Raw genomic sequence first — 19837 nt, 5'->3', positions numbered from 1 at the left:
ACCGCGTACCGTCGACATAATTATCACTCCTTTAGCTAAAATGTCGTGATACGTATGGCAATTTATTGAGACAATGTCGCAAAAAGTCGACATAAAAATCACGACATTTTTAATAAGGTCTTCCTAGTTACATCGATATATTGAGATAGTTAACCTAATTTCAATAAGGGGACGCATACTTAATGATGTTTAATGTTAGATGAATATGAAAGAAGAAATGAAGTTGGCAGAAAAATTAAAATGACTTTATCATCACCAGAATCTGGTGGACATATTGAATGTTGGGGTTCAAGTAGAATGACCCCAAATGCTGGGGCACAATAATAGTGTTCGGTACATGGTCGATGAACTAAATAGGTCATTCGCATCAATACTTTGTCACAATTGATTTGCGGTATATTTTTGATTACTGTGTATGTCATTTGTCAGGACATTAAACAGTAGACGACTTAGGATACTACCTAGCATGACTCCACTAGTTAGACCGACTTATTCCAAGATGAGGCGTTCCGTTGATTTTGGCTATAAGTTTTCGTTCAGAGATAACTGCTGAGCTATTTGGGCGACCTATCATTGATACTGTTTCCTAATAGCCTGTTCAGTTAGTAATGGCTGATGTTGTGCCTTATCAAATGCTTTGTCGAAATCCACCGATGAACAGGATTCTAAGACAGCAGAAAACCCGTTATCGCTGCTTTGCAGCTATATTTACTCGTTACTTTTTCTCACACTTTGCTCACACTTTTTAAATTAACATATATAATTGATTTTCATATATATATATGATATTCATACAAATGATATTCATATATATGAAATTATTAGAGTAATAGAGTATATGTCTTTTCATATCAGAGGTTGAAAAGTTGAGTGAGTAAAAAATACATTTTAAGTAAATTTTTAAAAGTAAATTTTTTGCGAGCTTGACCTTTCGACCCCTGTGAGGCTGGCTCCCGGTTCCCGGTTCCTTATTCGGCTCCCGATTCAAAATGCTTTTCAACCGGGAGCCGAATCGGGAACCGGGAGCCGGCTACTGGTTCAGCTCCCGATTCAAAATGTGAAGCTGGCTACTTATTCGCCAGGTGGCGCTGGCATACACTATGCCGTAGTCCAGACATTTTACGTAACTATGTCTACTCTGCTGATAAAGTCGACCTCGACCTTGACAACAAATCGCCAGGTGATGGCGCGAGCCAATCCAGACGTCTAAACACGATTGCGTATGCGACCGCGAGAGCGGTCAGCTGTAGCTTTACATCAGGAGTTTATTAAGTTGCGTCTATTAATATCTTGGTTTAAGAACGTGCGTATTGCTCGGTCGTTTTTCTCGTCACCGAATCGACCTTTATATGTTATTCGCCTCTTTAACCATTTAATCAATTAACCATCGATTGTTCTCGAGCCCTTAATAACAGAGAAAGTTTCTAACGAAAGTTATCGAATCCCCTCATCAAGAAGTAAATATCTGCAAGCCCATGAAATTGAAAGATATAAAATAAACAGATGCTTTCTGCCCGCCTATCTATCAAATTCCATAGAAAAGAACATTTTTTCATCCCTAAACCGAAAATGGCTGGAAATGAGAGCGCACATAAAAACGTATATATATATATATATATATAAAAGCTTCAGTTACACACATGTTTTAATACTATTCGAACAGATTGCTCTCAATACTTTTAATACGAATACGAATATTCATTACACTCCAATCACTTCTATGGTATATGGAGGAGGAAAAACAGCATTCATTTAGGAGGTAAATGAAAACGTATCTTAAAACATAACAAACATTATTTACGGAACATACTATTTACATATTACCCGATGGATTCATATACATCTAAAGGTGTCCCCCCTTTCGAGTTTAGAACATTTATATTCCGTGGTATAATACCGGTACCTTCTGAAACATGGCCATGGCCGCGACTGCACATCAATACCCGGCATTGCGATTTACCGTGTTTCACTTATATATAAAACATGTACACCGAAGGTAAACGGAGATCGGGAAAACACAAACAATGAACGCTTTTACGGTTCGCAGCGCTTTTACGGCCGCAAAATGTGATCTACCGATCTCAGAAAAATTATGTGACCCAAGCCTCAATAACCCTCATCCCCCTAAATCTCTACATATTTCCACTGCTCTCTGGAATGATGAGATAAAAGAATAGAAATCGACATCAGTAGCACCGAAGCTGACCGTACCATTTTTTCTCACTACTTGAAATAAACTATGCGCAAAGCCAGAGAAAAATTTGCGATTTAGAGAGAGATAAATGCAATGCAACACTCATCATCGATTCGATACAGCAGTTGCAGGCCTATTTGAATACTTGTAGTAAAGCGCAGTCGATTGATGCGCTCGGGCAGTATCTTATCTTCAAGCACAAAACTATCGTATTGTTTCCAATAATTAATTGTTACATGTTTACACTCTTTGCGTAAAAGTAACGACACATCTGAATTTCTTCCGGAAAGCAAAGTAAAATTAGGTGACAATGGAACTATTTAATTTCGCGCATTGAAACATACATACGCTTTAAGCGGCGTGATCAGTACGCACAATAGGGAGCATTTATTGATTGCTAGAAAAGCGATACAGCGACTCAACTTGTCGTGTTGTATTGCTATAATACTTAACACTGCATTTTCACATTTGTGATCATACGTACTAATTTCCCCTGGAGCGGTGCCCCGGCAACAGTGCGTCAGCAACAGATGGGATTCTCACGTGTATCTCATTGAGCGGTGATGAGTGATAACAGATATCAATTTCTTCACACGGTCAGCTTTTCCGACTAAATAGTAGGTCAGCATCATTGCTTGGTGACGTAGCTACGATAGTCCCAGTTGATTGTGTCATCACGTCTGGCGCAACCTCGGAAATCCTCTCGATGACAGACACTGTCCAATAAACATCGGATCGCCTCTCTGGCGCCATACTTGCCTGGGTTTGATTGCAGCCCACCGAAACTCTTGCTTCAGCGTCTCAAACGTTTTTTCTTTTGGCCACATGGCCAATGAATTGTACTTTTCGTGATTGATAAACGCAATGCTTATTTCGCAAAGGATTGATTACTTATAAATGCGTCGTTCATTTATTCTTCACTTTGTTTACACAGTTCACCAAACTCACTGTTGATTTTTTCACGGTATGTCGGTGATAAACCTAAGCACGTATGCGCTCTCTAGCCCAATACGTATACAATTGATAGTCATAATTTGTTCCCTCTTATATATCACGGCTATATGATGCACCCACTAACATATATGTTTATCATATCATATACGATGGCACCAACAATTCTTTAGAAATCATTAATTAAAAAAATCTTAAATACCCCTTTTAAATGAGTAGAAACTGAGTAAACAGTAAGCTTTCAACAGAGATGACGTCAGGAACACGTACCTGCACACATCTAGATACAGTGTAGATAGTATTTCAGGAAATGACTGAAATGATAATCAGTAGTATATTATAACTTGTGAACATATTACTTCATAGAAAAAGTATGACATGATATTCTATTAATTGTACATGTGCCCTTTAAGCAAGTAGAATCAACATCGCGGATTGAATCCTTCATTGTAAAGGAGACATGCTGAAACTTCACTATCATTAAGTTCCAAACTTTGATTTTTTTTCATTCCAGAAATTATATAACTATGCCTTTAAAATTCCAATAGATCGACCCTCTAAACCTTCGACCTTCATTATATATGACTCATCAACGATATTCGAGATATATCAAAAATTTTGAAATTATGTACTTTTACAAAGGAATTCCGTTGATAGTAATAGGTTGGAAAACTGTTCCGATTCGACTTTTTTTACTAAAACACCCTAAATCGATTCGGCGCTATGGTTTAAGTTACAGCGCATCATCAAATACATCGAAAAACCAACCGATGACCTCTCGTATAACATCTCTATTCATGGCCGTCGGAACAGGGGCGGCCAAAGCCGCCCCACTTTTTTGCTTAACAAAATATTTTTCTAAAGCACGCTGTACCGCGTAGCAGCTCGTCGTTCTCTGTACTAGGTGGTTGGCTCACGGCTTCTCATGCTTCTGTGAATGAGACCGAGAAATGGCCCCAAAACGCATCTCCGGCGATTGAATTTTCAAAATTTTTCTAGGGGAGGGCCCCTAAACCCCCTTCAGAAATAAGCCTCGCCACTTAAAAATTCCTTCCGACGGCTCTGCTATTACCTTTTGACAGCCGGACATTTCATTCTTTCCAGGTTTTCTATTCTCACATGGCGCGAGTATACGATATTCCTCAGTCCGGACGTATTTACGTAACCATGTCTCGCCTGAGATAAGCGATAGCTAACCTGACCTCGGTCACTAGGCTAATCGAGACGTCTGCGTGTGCAGATTTCAGTAGTTTCACAGTTGCTATGCAACCACAGTAACCATTGGATTAGAATACATATGAATATATTTACCTACAATACAACCCTTTCTTCCAAATTATCCACATGTTTTCGTTTCCTAGTGTGTTATAATATTTACGGAAAATATAATACTCAACAAAAAAGGCGACTATAGGTATGTATATGTAGGTGATTCAGACGGTGGGCGGACGTCTCGTTCGAACGCCTGTTTATTTGACGATGTCACAATTTTGATCTTATTGATCGCATTTTCACCAGGGTCGGGTTTCACGAACGGGAATTTAAGCTCCCCCTAATTCCGGTGTGCATGATTAGCGACGGGGCTGGTCATTTCATTAATGATAGTTTTTTCATCGTATAGGAATAATGCAATAATTAATTTGGAATTAACTTCGGAGATAATTACAATTAATTCACTTTTCCCTAATTAGCGTTTGTGAAAGAGATTTAATCATCGAATTCACTAACTAGAATAAAGCACTTTCAATTCGAATTATCACCTAAACCGGGCCCAGGGCATTAACCCATTTGGCTGTGGGAAAAACTACATATCACAAGTCACGCGTACAATCTATCTCGTAGCTTCATACACTCATATCGGAATGATGACGTAGTAGCAGCAGCTGGCAGTTTTGAAAAGGAAAGAAATTTCCGAGGATTTCGCTTATTTCACAAAACCTTCAATGAATAAAAGAAGATATTATGAGTTGCTGAGTCAAAGTGCATGTCAACGCTCCGGGCAACGCTCGCGGTCAGCACATCTGGTTGCGCGATGTGTTTAGACGTCTCGATTGGCCTCGTCTCGACTGGTGGTCAAGGTTGCGGCTAGCACTTGAGAGCAGACACCATAGTTACGCAATCATAACATTTACCTGTCCGCAATAGAGTCGAATCGAATAAGTAGCCAGCTTCACATTTTGAATTGGGAGCCGGGAACCGGCTACCGGTTCCCGGTTCCCGATTCGGCTCCCGATTGAAAATGATTTTCAAATATGTTGACAATATTTCAATACACATTTCAATAGCCAACTTCATATCGCTGACAAAGGTAAACCAATTAACTAACCCGAATTAAGAATTTTCCATTAGAATTATCACCTAAACCGGGCCCAGGGCAGAAGAACTAGCAACATATAACAAATTATGCAGTACATCTTTCTCGTATCAGAACGATGATGCTCACATCGCAGTATTCTCCACTATTACATTCCCCAGAATTGACGTCATCTGCGTCTCTGTAGGCAGACAAAATGAAATTAGGTCACCGGCGTCTCTGTAGTCAACGAGCAACAGCTGAGGCTCACATCGCGCAAATGTTTGTTTTCATCATCGCGCGCAGTGACGTCACGCGGAAAGTCCAAACTTAATGGTAGAAAAGTCTACCTAAACTTTATCGTATCGGCACGAAATCTATTCGTAAACACAGATCAGACCATCCTCTTTCAATCCATACCACTCAACGCGTAATCGAAGCCACACGAACGGAGATTACGCGCTACAAAGTTAATACGCTATGGCTTAGCCGCTTATAGTATAGAATATAGTTGCATAGTAACTGTGTATATTGAAGTCACACGCGTGTTGTTAAATTCAGACGTCTCGATTAGCCTGGTGGCCGAGGTCAGGTTGCACTCATTTCAGCAGACATAGTTACGTAATTATGTTTACCTGCTGCCGCAATAGAGTCGAATCGAATAAGTAGCCAGCTTCACATTTTGAATCGGGAGCCGAACCAGTAGCCGGTTCCCGGTTCCCGGTTCGGCTCCCGATTCAAAATGGTTTTGAACCGGGAACCGGGAACCAGTAGCCGGTTCCCGGTTCCCGATTCGGCTCCGGATTCGAAATGATTTTGAATCGGGAAGAAATCGTCACACGCGTGGTGTTAATTCAGACGTCTCGATTAGCCTGGTGGCCGAGGTCAAGGTTGCACTCATTTCAGCAGACATAGTTACGTAATTATGTTTACCTGCTGTCCGCAATTGAGTCGAATCGAATAAGTAGCCAGCTTCACATTTTGCAATTGAGACGTCTAAACAACCATCTTATCTCTGCGCCAATGTTAGTGGTCTCACTGTTTTACCATGCAACCGTGGTAACTATTGGATTAGAATTTTGTGTGCGCTCTCATTTCCAGCTATTTTCGGTTTAGGGATGAGAAAAATGTTCTTTTATGTTTTCTATGGAATTTGATAGATAGGAAAATAGAATGTTTTTTCATCTTTGACAATGGATTTACCCTGCATGAAGGGTGATTTATACGGAAGGCAGAAAGCGTCTGTTTATTTTATATCTTACAATTTCATGGGCTTGCAGATATTGTTTTCTTGGGGATTCGATAACTTTCGTTAGAAACTTTCTCTCTTGTTAACCCTTTCAGTGCTGACTAATCAATACCCTATAGCTCGGGAACAATCGATGGTTTATTGATTAAATGATTAAAGAGGCGAATAACATATGAAGAAGTCGATTCGGTGACGAGAAAAACGACCGAGCAATACACAAAGTTATGTTATTAATAGACGCAGCTTACTGACGTATAGCTACATACAGCTGACCGCTCTCGCGGTCGCATACGCAATCGTGTTTAGACGTCTGGATTGGCTCGCGCCATCACCTGGCGATTTGTTGTCAAGGTCGAGGTCGAGTTTGTTTATCAGCAGAGTAGACATAGTTACGTAAAATGTCTGGACTACGGCATAGTGTATACCAGCGCCACCTGGCGAATAAGTAGCCATCTTCACATTTTGAATCGGGAGCTGAACCAGTAGCCGGCTCCCGGTTCCCGGTTCCCGATTCGGCTCCCGGTTCAAAAGCATTTTGAATCGGGAGCTGAACCAATAAGGAACCGGGAACCGGGAGCCAGCTTCGCAGGGGTGACGTTTCGACCTCTGGTATGTTAAGACATATACCCTATTACTCCTATGTCCTTCCAAAACTGCCACCTGATGTTAGAAATTAGTAACTATTTCATTTTCAAAATTTCTTTGTGTAAAGCTCCAAAAAAGGACAATTATTGGTTGTGGATCGTTTTAATTTCCATTCAAAGCATTGTCTCATATAATATCGTGCATGTAGAACTCTGAAAGCAGGTCAATGTGTCTCAGGATATCTCTTTTAGAAATTTACCTTGTTGATGTTCTGACATAGCGGAAAGGTAGTTTGGATCATTGAGATCTTTAACTGTCCAAAAGTACACGTGTGAAAATTCAATGCTATTTGCCTCAGAAGGACTTTATCTCATTAAAATCCGACGCTTTGTTCAGTAGTTATGGGCGTTCAAAGACGAAACCCTCAAAATCTTGGTTATATACTCCGACACTCAATATACTTGCTGTGTATCACAGAATACATACATACAGATATTGATCGTACTAGCATGCGCTGATCAAATCTAACGCCTTGCAATAATGCTTAGAGACTCGGGAGCTATGAACACAAGTACTTGACCTAGTTTGTAGAACTTGTTGAATTTGAATAAGGCCAAATCAATGTGCAATCATCGCTTGCAGTTTTGGACGGGCATTACTCTTCACCCTAAAAACTGGGGTGAATTATTAGGCTTAGCATACATCGAAAAAGTGACTGGAGCAAACTAGTTGCAAGTGAGCGAGTATCTCGCTCGCATCGAAAATCTAGTAATAACCGGCAACTGCGTGGCTCATGCCGGTCGCTGGGTCCATAGCGCGCAACTGAGATGTGTTATCTAGCAAATATTCACTAGGGGATCTCAAGTCACATGACAAGATTGTTTTGTTTTAGTCAGTTGCAACCATGCGTTGTTGATTATGGAGCGCTCCCATCAACGGATATGACAGAAACTTAGTACAACTAATTGTTCAAAAGTAGAACATGAGCAACTGGCTGGAACTGGGGATTGATAGACGCTAACCAGTCATAAGCTAGTTCACAGCAACACGTTCAAGCAACTGATTGAATCCAGCCAGTTGCTCTCATGTGTTGAAAACTTCCCGGCCACTAGTTGTCTCCAATCGCAGTGTCAATGTAGGCTAGGCTTTAGGCAAGCTGAGATTTCAACCCCGATCATATACTATTAATTATATTGATCTCTCACAAGTTGCAAAAAAATATTGATGACGAAGACAATGTTTTATAGTTACTAACATGGTATGTGATTGTCAGTGAGATTGGATTGGCAGTGGCACAAAAATCTGTTAAAGTTATTTAGATTGTTTTTGAATGGGTAAAGCGAGGACATATTGGCGTAGGAAGCTTTTTTTATTTTTGGCCTTATGTTCTTGCAACACCTGTAGGTTACTAATGGTTTACCATTTTCCATTGATGGGTATACTTTGGGCAAGATCTCTCACATGCCGGACAGGTTTTTAGATCAGTCAATTTTAAAAACAATTTGCAGCCAACTTAGTTTCCTCGTTGTGCTGGTGCATAGATATGTAATATGTTTTCTTTTTAGAAAAATATCAATGGATTTTAATTTACCTTGACCTTGATCATAGAACACATCTCTTTGCATAAGATTAGGGTTACCGATTTTTTTCAGCGCTAGGTTGGAGGTAGATCTTGATGTATATAAAATTTTTTTCATATTGTATTCTATGCATACTTTTTACCACCATGAACTTCAAATTAATGCAGGTCCCACTAGTGATTTTGATATATTTTTAGATAAATGCTCAGCAATCTGAAATAGACACTTTGGAAAGAATGAACTCAGAGCAACAAAATAAACTGCATTCATTAACTGAATATCTGAAAGAAAAGGAGAATACACTAAGTCAATTTAAAGCTGAACGCCGTAAGCAGTTAGAGGAAGTTTATGAAATGAAGTATGTATGCTACTAGCTGGGATCGGTATCAGAAAAGATGGGGAAGATGGCCGAAAAGAATAGCAGAAAAACGTATTGATGTATTAGTAGATCTTTTGATGATTATGTGATTTACATTTTTTGAATATTTTGGTTAAATGGAAACATTTTGAATTCAATCAAAAGAAATTTCACGGTTGATATATCGTGTGAATATAAAACTGATAAATTCTGGGGATTTCCAAAACATTCTGCAATTCCGTGATATCAGATGATAATACCTGATCAATATCGATATTTTTTATAGACAAGAAGCAATACTTGCAGCAATCAGTGAAAAGGATGCTACATTGGCTTTATTAGAAATGTCTACCATAGAACCCAAATCCGCGTCAGAAGCTGGACAACTCAAAGTTGATAAGGAGCGACTTCAAAAACAACTAAAAGAACTTGTAATTATCTGTATAATCATGACATTGAAATGTTTTGTATCTTTCATGTTCTTTTGTTATTCTTTTTTTTAATGTTATGTTATTATATTTTATTCCAAGACACAAAATCGAGTTAAACTTCTACATAATGAGAAGAATGTTGATGATATACGAACAAGTAATGAATCGAAACTTGATGAATTAAAGAAATCCTCTTCTCAGCAGGTATTTGAATTGAAGAAAAGTATTTTTCCTTGCTCATCGATGTAGTTTGCTCACTGTGGAGCTGTTTCTAATCTACTATGATATTAAGATTAAAACCCAATATCTACAGATTAAAAGAATTAAAAGAATATGATATTGTTTTTAATTTACTGATAGGATGATGTTGGCATTTGGGCCTAGTTGAGTCTGCCATTGTTCTAATTACAGGTAATGTATGACACTAAGTGGTTAATTCTGGTTTTCTCTTTTAGAAAGATACATATCTTAGAAAATTAAAAGATTGATTATACCAGAGTAAAAGCTTTAGTGCAGGCAAGCCCTTATTTAAAATGAAACTGCTACTGATCTGAATCAGATACTGATATGCTAAGTATAATGACATATAATACATTCTATAGATTAGCTTGCGCATTACATGTTCTTGTCAGGAGTTAATCTTTTCATGGAACATTTCGAATAATGTCTCCGTCTCTCTCTCTCAAAGTCACTTTCATCCATGTTATCCTTGTCACTAACTCTTAAAATGTATCTCATGTTTCATCGTAATCCCCACGTTTCCATACACACAAATTTCTGGAGTTTCTAAGAGATGCAACCATTTTCTAGCTCAGCCTATCAGGAACTTTGATCCTTCCCATACTACTTTCTGATCAGTGCATTATGCCCCTGTCTGGGATTTGCATTCCTGATAGATCTAACAGGGAAATGGGCAACTAAATCCAAGTGCCAGGATCAGTATAACTCTGTTTTAAGCAAAGATCATAGTGACCTTGTATCCAGCCTGGACAACATGGCATGCATTATGACACCATTTGTGCCACCCTTGTTGCTCTTAGTTCTGACTTGATTCCTGCCCCAATCCTCCATGTGATCATCTAAGATTGTGGAAGTCTATTCAAAAATCTTGTAAGGTAAGGTGTGCTTAAGGGTGATCTAACTGTGTTCACCCAGTTCAACAATAAAGTATGCCAATCTTTAGCTGTCCCTGGTTTTACTAATGCTTATCTGTTTGTAGACTTATTAGCTCATCTCGTTTCTGATTAAGTAGTGCAGGGGATGCATTGTATCTTTGCGATTAATATGCGTCACTGAAAAGACAATTTGTCAACATTGTTAATACTGTCAACAATGTCATCATCGCCAACATTGGCATCAATGCCAATAGCACCGTCAATTTGTGTACACAATTATTGACTTTTAACAATAAATAACAATCCCAATTGATATCGATCAAATCTCTGTAGAAAGGCTTTCCCAGTGACATCATTATAGAGAACTGTTCTACCACGTACTTGTGACTCATAGGGAAAACCCATTACCATATATATCAAAGTTGAACATGCTTACTACACAGTGCACCATGATGATTCCATCTTTATCAGCTGTTTATACGTAATTGCCAATCCAAGAACAAATCGATTTTTGTGCTCAAAACTAAAACCTACTCAGTTGATCCTACTGGACCCATGGTCCTTTATTAACATAAAACATATAAATCCTTTATAAAACATCCTCTGATTTGAAAATAGGGCATTACAGGACATTTTTTGAAAATACTGATAAACTTGGACATGTGTTCAGCAAAAGATAAAATCTAGGTTGGCAGCTCTGGTTGTTAGAAAAAATTGTTTTTCAAGCCGAAAATGATTTCAACCATCTGCCATGTCGTTTCATTAATACGAGACTTGTTGCGCACCGGATTTAGTTATTCCAGTTCATGTTCATAGTTGCTAAAGAGCATTAAAATAATGGAGCTCATAAACATAACGAATTCCCGAGTTGTACGACCTTCATTGTCAAACAATCGGCTTTTTGCGAACGAGCACATTTTTGAATCACGGATAGATGAAACAGTTTATGGGAAATGACGGATCCGGACTGATGTTTGTCTGAAACCGTGATTTACGAATGAATTGACGCTCAACATCGTCAGGTAATTTGTGGGCATTTCGGGATGCACTTTTATCAATGGATGACAAATCCTTGTGACATTCTTGTTCGCTGTTTAGACCCGGTAAATACGCAGGATTAATTCATGATGAATTGCTATATGCAAATTCGAAATGGCCAGACGGACAAATTTACCGGAATTGAAAATAATGTTTATAAGCTGTTAGTAGTCGAATCTGAGAGGAGTTACATTTTATGAAAGAGATTTGGCTGGAGAGTGGAAATGAAATAATAAATATAGCTGCAAAGCAGCGATGACAGGTTTATGCCTTGCTGGAAAAGATGTACAAGGATGCGTGCAAAAATGTCACCGAAATCCGTGCATAACGTTCTTTTTTTTAGGTTTATTTATTTGCACTAACCAAACATTGGTACATAGAGGTTACAAGAATTTGTACAATAAAATTTATAATTTACAAAACTTAAAAACAAGAAAACAGAGATACACATAGAATAGAATAATAATAGAGATAACAGATATGTATACATGAACTTGACTTAAGTAGCTTGAGACCAGCATTTACAAATCTAGCGAGTTTAATTAATATATTGTTATTTACAGCATTAAGTAATTGTGACATTTTAAAAGTGTTGGGTCTAATTACATAAAAAGGTGTTAAGAAAACTCTTCGTATATTGTTTAGTTTGGAACATTCAAAAAGAAAATGGAATTCATCACCGATTTTGTTAAGACTACAATATGTACAAATACGTTCGTTTCTATCAATACTTACATTGCTAAGTTTGTTGGCATCTAATTTACGGCTACCGATCCGAAATTCAGCGAGACTATACATGAGGTGGTTCGGTACAACGGATAAATAGTTTTCATAATCATATTTAAGTTTAAAGATTCTATAATTTACGCATATGTCATTATCTGCAATTCTGAAGGAGCGCCACCTAGGCGTCAGCTGGTGACAGATATGTTCACCCACAAGGGCTACTACGCGCAAAGTACTAATGTACCAAATTTGGGGGAAATGACATTGAGAATATTGAAGATGTGGTATTTTTACCATTCCCAAGTGGCAGTTGTATAAACTAATTTTGCCGGTACTACTGAATTACACCCGAAAAAGGGATGCTTAAATTGGTTTCCGAAATTTATGCCCCCTAGTGGTCAGATCAGGAACTAATTATGTGATGGGTTTGTTGTATTCATATCCACGTACATGTGCATCAATTGTCATAGAAATCCCTTAATTGGCCGTCGTGTATATCTTATTTTCACGGGTTATTCGCGGAATTCGTATAAAACCAAGACTTACAGATAACTTGTATAAATACGACTTACACGTTACTCGTACGGCATGTAGGTTGTAGTAAAATCGTCAATCCCGAGGACTACGACTTATGCCGAGTTGAATTTTAGTCATCAGGAATCGATATAATACCAGTTTCATTAATGATGAAAAACTCAAATGAAAAGTCTGGTTTAAAAAGTCGTCCGCTCAGACAAAATTTCCAAAAAAAATCTTTATTTTTGCCAATAAAATATCATTGATAATTGTGATCGATCATTGCAAGAAAGAACCAGTTAATCACTAATACATGTATTCTACTAAATCTGCTTCCTCCTGTCCTAGTAAGCCTATGTATGTCTATGCGTCGGCCTAGCATCCACACAGAGTGGGCTTGGGCCTATTGAATTTCAACCCTCCTAAACATCGTATTCCTACGCCTCACTGAGAGGCCTTGAATTCTGCACTTTGGTCTTGAAAATTGATTTTAGGGCCTTGAATTTCGAAAATGTCGCAAATCGTAGATTTATGATTGTTATTGTAACGTTGGAAATTTTGAATACAGCGTGACGATGTCTACTGCATGGTATATAAATAGTATTGATTTCATTTTTATCCTTGGAGACCTATGTTGTACAGTAGGTGTCTGTTTGAGTCATTGGGGAAAACCCAGTACTATGTATGTTCATGATGAATCATAATTCAGTTTTGTTTTATTACTGCATGTATAGGCGCTTTTTACGGAGATGAATCTCTCCGAAATTCCGCCAAAACATCTGGTTGGTGATTTCATCAGATTTGATTTTTTTAAACAATTTTTTTACTTGATATTTCCATCATAATTATTTGCAAAAAGTAAGTTCTCTCCCATCATTTCAATTCAACCCAATACAGCTTTCACACTTATTTTTTCCGTTATATTTCCAAGAAAATCTGTACTTCAACTTATTAAAAAGTCATTAGTGTTGGCATTTGGTCACTGGCTCAAAATTATCAAATTTCTTAAAGTTGCTGTTGTTTGCTGTGTCGGTAAATATCAGTGAATTCAGGTCAGCAGTGGCACTATGAACCCTGTTTGGATTTTTTTTTGAATGGACGAAGTTTGGATATATTGCCGTTAAAATGTTTTTCATGGGGGAGACAGCCTTGAATGTGCATCTCAAATGGCCTTGAATTTTGGTAGGTCTTGAGGCTATGAACCCTGTCTGATGAGTTGACGTGCTGAACAAAAAAGCAGAGAAGAATATATCACTGTTGATTCGATAAAAGACAAAATTATTTTGGTTTACCTATGTTATGGCGGTTGGTTGGCAGTCCGCCGAGAGTATGTTAAATCGCGGCACAAAATTTAGGGGTTATGCTTACGGGTCGTCTTTTATTGTGAAGCAAGTACAATTGATGCGCGGAGGTCAGGCCGGTAAGCTTCGAACGAATGATTCAATATTTTTCAAGAAAATGCGAAAAACATCGAAAATTTTTCGCTTTCTTTCAGTTACTTGTGTTGGGACCTATATTTGTGTTCCCGATGTGAATACGGGAAATTCTCGGAATTTCCGGGAATTTCGGCACCTCTGACGTTATTATGGATAGTCGCAAAATGGCGAGCAATGCATTTGAAATCCGTGCCGTCCTTAGTTCGCTTATAGTGTGTTCGTTTGTGAGGACTATTATGGAGTCGGCTATCTAATTTGGTATCTCGAACATAGTATATTGGCAATTTCTATAGTCCTAGCTTGGCTTTGTCTTGTCATTGTTTTATTTTGACTACAAAATATATTCATTCTTTGAAGAAAGTAATAGACGATGGCGCCAGTTTTTAGAGAGGCAGTCGACAAAGTTTGGCATCGTTTTTGTTGAAATGAGAGTTAATTGGTTCCACACAGTTATGTGCGGTTTTTAATTTCGAACCAAGAACCTGGAACTGGTTTCCGTTTCTGCAATTTATTCAGAATATCAAGCTGGCTACTCATTCAGCGACTTATTCGACTATATTCCAGACAGGTAGACACGATTGCGTAACCATGTCTACTGATAAGAGCTAACCTCGACCACCATCCGAGACGTGTCCGATCGAGACGTCTAAACAACCACCATGTTTGGTAATAAGAGCTAGCTAACCTGACCTCGGCCACCTGGCTAATCGAGATGTCTTAATTACCACCATGTCTGTGCCAATTTCAGTAGTTTCAGCGTTGCTACAGAACACTTGATCTGTATTCAGCTACTTAATCAGAATATTAGTTTCGAACCAGGAACCAGACACTTGTTCCTGGTTCAGCTACTTATTCAGAATGTGAAGCCGGCTACTTATTCAGCAACTTATTCGACTTTATTATGTAGCCATGTCTGCTGATGACCTGGTCCACCAGGCTAATCGAGACGTCTAAAATGTCCAAGACGTCCACCATGTCTGCGCCGATGTCAGTAGATTCACAGTAGTTGCTATGCAACCCTAGTAATTGTTAGAAATAAGTAGAATAGATTTATCCAGGGGCAGATCTAGGATTTTTGTGGGGTGCAGGGAAATAAAAAGGACCATATGATATGTTATTGTGAGAACAACGCAAGCGGCGTGGTGGTCAAGTTATGACCAAATTTTTGATTCCACAACATGGTACCAATATCCAAAGTCCTTTATCGACACTTAAAGTGGGTGATTTGTATATGGATGTGAACAATCTTATTAACTATTTTAGCTTTCAATACTGTTTCTCAATAGGTTGAGTTTTGATGGCATATACTCTGTGTAAGCTCGAAAAAAGATTTGAGTAATTTCAAAAGCTGAAATCAGATGTGGTATTATTTTTCTCTGGATTGAGCACTAGGAACTTGGAGCTTTCACATCACACAAACCACATAAGCTTTAATGAGAGCATTCATATTTGTTGATATACTCAATGACACTGTAATTGATGGATACATTGTTGGGCGAATGAGACATGGGATACTGAGAAATGTGACACTGAGAAATGTGACTAATGAGCTGTTCATTGGGATGTGGAAATAATGAGATGTTGGAAAAAAGATAGTATCCCTTGGAAATATATGTATATCAACCGATTTTTAATTGTCTTATTACAGCGAGTGATGGAACTAATTTGTAAAGAATGGGATGTTGTTCGTCTTCAATTCTATATGATGATCTAGGGCAACTGATTAGGCAACGTATTGAGACATACCAAAATGAAACAAGCTGGAATGGACTCACATTGCTTGCAACGGCATCGTTTTCGACGAATGAGGGATTTAGATGTGAATGTACTCTCAATTATGTGGGGCCAAAATTTGACTCCGCCCTGTGTCTGGCTATTCTCCCTTGGCAGGGGTGCGGACCTGATAGCATCGCTAGACTCAGCCCCATCATTAAACCCTGCGACATAAGCCCGAATGCACAGGTACATGGACAGGTTTATATGGTCGCTTAGGAAAAATACATGGATATACGAAAATACCTGGAAAAAGTGAAACCAGATTTCTTATTGGCCAGTAAAGTTCTAATTAGACAGTATTCGGCGCAGTGGCAGTCTCGGTTCCATCAGGTTCGTATCCCCACCAGGGGAGGGTGGACCTGGGCCACATTTTCGCGGGATTTTGGCTGGTTCAATAAAGCTGAAAAATAGTATCTACGTACGCAATTGTATTAAAATATTTCTTGCTATTGGTTGAGGAAAATATTGTTCTTACCACTTGTGGTGTGTTTCCTACCTTGGGGAGAAATTCATTTGAATTCATTTCGAACAAAGAAAATGCGATGTTCCTGTGAGCTTACCAACGCACAGGTCACTTTTACCTTTTACATTTAGGAAGATATTATTATCCATGCATATATCTTGAAACCTCATTGATGAATTTGTAATAGTTGAAATAAATGATGTAGTATGCGTTAAATAATGAGTAAATGACTGAGTAAATACACGATTTAGACCACTGTCATGTCAGGACCTAAAGATGCAGTTATGGTACATTTTGTACCTAACTTGGTCCTCGCTATCTTCATGTCTGGATCCCAATACATTCTACAGTCCACATTGAAAGGAGTTTTTAATTAGTTAAGTACTTAAATATAATATCTCGAATGAGTTCGATTATGGATTATTTACGTCGTCTAATATTTGACAAATCAGCATTTTGGAGCTAAGCATTTCTGCAAGTTAGATCGTTTATATCTATTACTTGCATATGAAGTCTGAACTGTGTAAACTGCAGGAGATAAAAATATAAATGAAACATCAATAATGATCTATGACTATTATTAATGGGTATATAAAATATTCATTCAGAACCTCGCTGTAAACAAAGTTATGCATACATTATTTTGCCAAAAATGTGGCCTTATATGGCCCATTGATTCGTTTGTCGCAATGCAATAAGCTAATCATACGGGTACTGGACGTATCGGCCCCACTCCGCCCGGGATTGGCCACTCTCTCAATTTTCACTGATAGAAATCGTGTGTGCATTTCAATTATTTCGGCTGTTAGGGTTCTAAGGCACAATATAAGTTGATGATGTGAAATGGCGATGTAAATTAATGATAATTCCGCAGTGAAGCTAGTCACGAACGGTGCCGATTGAGTGTACAGCTGCCAAAAACACTGAAATGTGCGTAGTTGCGTAACTATTTGCAGTGAATTGCAGACGAAACATGAAGCCTTAACGGCCGTTGAAAAAAATTATACCAATCCCAATCGTAAAATAAAAATGAGATAGAACCTAAGTTAAAATTCTGGCCATTTCTAAAATGTTATTACTAATTTGTAGTCAGTGCGGAACGTTTAGTTTTCCAACAATAATGAGGGGTGGTAGGTAGTCATGCAATTCAAGTCATCATTTATTACACGTTACTTCCGTGTTGTTGAAAATCTCGCGAGCCCTGGACCAAACCCCAGTTAACAATGTGATCTATGTGCTGGCCACAAATGCACACAGATCACACTACACTACCCATTACACACCAGTACCCACAGCTTTCATATATCCATCCAAATATTTAGTGTCTTTCTTCCTGGGTTCTTTGAATTTTAAATAGTGCAACGGAGCTCGCTTGATTTTAAGTATAATAATTGTTGTGCCAGCGAAGGTACCTGACATCAGTTCACTATCTCATTGAGTGTGTGTCTGTATATTCCACAAACCCTTAGGCATGTCTTGAGCCATTAAATAGTCCAGCTCTCAGGTTTAAATTGTTTAAATTACATTTTTATAGAAATGAAGAATTCACCTTCTGAAATGTGGTAGGATACCACTATGGGTAATAAGGTTCAGAAATTAAGGTAGATAGTTGTTTGTCTCTTGTTTATTGCTCAAAGAATATTGCAATGGAATTCTTTGGGTTACTACAAACATTTGAAATCAAGTATCAAAGATAACTATTAAAGACAAAATGTACAATTTGAAAAATAGTTCATCGTTCCATTGTTTGAGATCCTGTAACGGATTTACCATTCAACCTCACCAAGTACATTTTTGGAATCGTTGTAAAATCTTTAGGATAAAGTCGATGTTTAATTGCTTAAATTAGCCCACTTTATTACTAGGGCAAAATAATTTCCTACTTTTTCATAGATTTAGGGCTGCCAACCCTCCCGAATTATTCGGAATCCTCCCGATTTGCGTGAAGAAATTCCGACGATACGATCGGGTATACAAAATTCCGATTTTTTTTCCTTTTTCGGCGATGTCCGATTTTCCACCCGCCAGCGCGTTGTAACACAATATGATGACTTGGTAGAACAGAATTGAATAGGTGGAGAATTTATATGCACGCGCGCGGTGGATGAGTGCGTCGCTATATATACTGTGTACGTGGGTCAGGCGATAAACAGCGCTGTGTATGTGTGTGTGTGTATGAGAGTAGCTGTGTTATTGATTTTATCTACGCATGGCGCACGCATATTTCGTAGTAGGAGCTGTGTTATTGATTTTATCTACGCATGGCGCACGATTATTTCGTAGTAGGAGAGCAGCTTCTTAATTTGTTACAAGAATCAAAATAAAGTTCATTCGTTTTAAAATACGTTGTTTTAAATCATTCTTGTGAAAATATTATGACATGTGGCAAAATGTGATTGTTATTGTCAAATTGCTCCGCATCGTTTCGGAGAAGAATCGGTTTACTGCGGTAATTAGCTCGTTTTCGCAACGCGATGAGCATTCGAAGATCCGGGTTAGATTTCAACGTGTGGACTCGTTATTTGTGGTTGAAATGTTTCGGTAAGCAATTGCTTTGTTAGTTTGAACCTTAATGTTGTCACTCTTGTATTAGTTTGATTTAAAAAGATAATTTAAGATGCTTTTGAGCAGTGCATCTCAAAGTAAACTTTTAGTTCGCATATTTTGCAGATGGCAGCACCATCGAGTTGCATGTAGATTTAGAGACTTTTTACTGTTTGTATCTTTCAGTTCTGTACGTAGAGTCTCTCTGGGACAGTATCGTGGAATTAATGCTGGAAATTGATGTATTCGCTTATTGCCATTTTCATGTCGTTTCTTCGTGAAACAGAAATGGATTTATTTACTGTCACTGAAACAGGATCTGAAGTTGAAGACGAAGAACCCTTTCCCTCCGATGTTGGTGATGACACCGATGACGATCGTGCATAATGGTGCGGTTTCTGACATTCTCTCAATTTCCGGAATCATTTAGAAATTTCCGGAAAAATCTAAGGAGGGGTCTTACAATTTAAACAAATAATTCCAGAATTTTCCGGAAAATTCTAGAAATCTCATTATCGCAGGGGGGGGGTCACTTGGAATTCCGGAAAATAAATTCCGGATTTTTCTGGAAATTTCCGGAAA

At 38.3% G+C, this 19837-nt stretch overlaps 1 protein-coding gene across 7 annotated transcripts in view; it reads left to right on the top strand.

The window, feature by feature from the left end:
* Positions 1-19837, top strand: part of LOC141901878 (ELKS/Rab6-interacting/CAST family member 1-like) — a 237058-nt gene that overhangs the window by 197659 nt on the left and 19562 nt on the right. For 2 of the 7 annotated variants that reach the window (XM_074789415.1, XM_074789417.1), the window contains exons 12-16: positions 9050-9210; positions 9497-9641; positions 9741-9845; positions 10002-10052; positions 16121-19046. In XM_074789415.1, the coding sequence (XP_074645516.1) occupies positions 9050-9210; positions 9497-9641; positions 9741-9845; positions 10002-10025 (435 nt within the window). In that variant the 3' untranslated portion in view covers positions 10026-10052; positions 16121-19046. Of the gene's footprint in view, positions 1-9049; positions 9211-9496; positions 9642-9740; positions 9846-10001; positions 10053-16120; positions 19047-19837 lie in introns of those variants that run through there. The other 5 variants (XM_074789423.1, XM_074789419.1, XM_074789424.1 and 2 more) reach the window with 4 other exon arrangements.

The sequence above is a fragment of the Tubulanus polymorphus genome, chromosome 3 (genome assembly GCF_964204645.1).
Source record: "Tubulanus polymorphus chromosome 3, tnTubPoly1.2, whole genome shotgun sequence".
NCBI lineage: Eukaryota > Metazoa > Nemertea > Palaeonemertea > Tubulaniformes > Tubulanidae > Tubulanus > Tubulanus polymorphus.
Note: the sequence above shows the minus strand (reverse complement) of the source record. Positions and strands in the feature narration are given on the sequence as shown.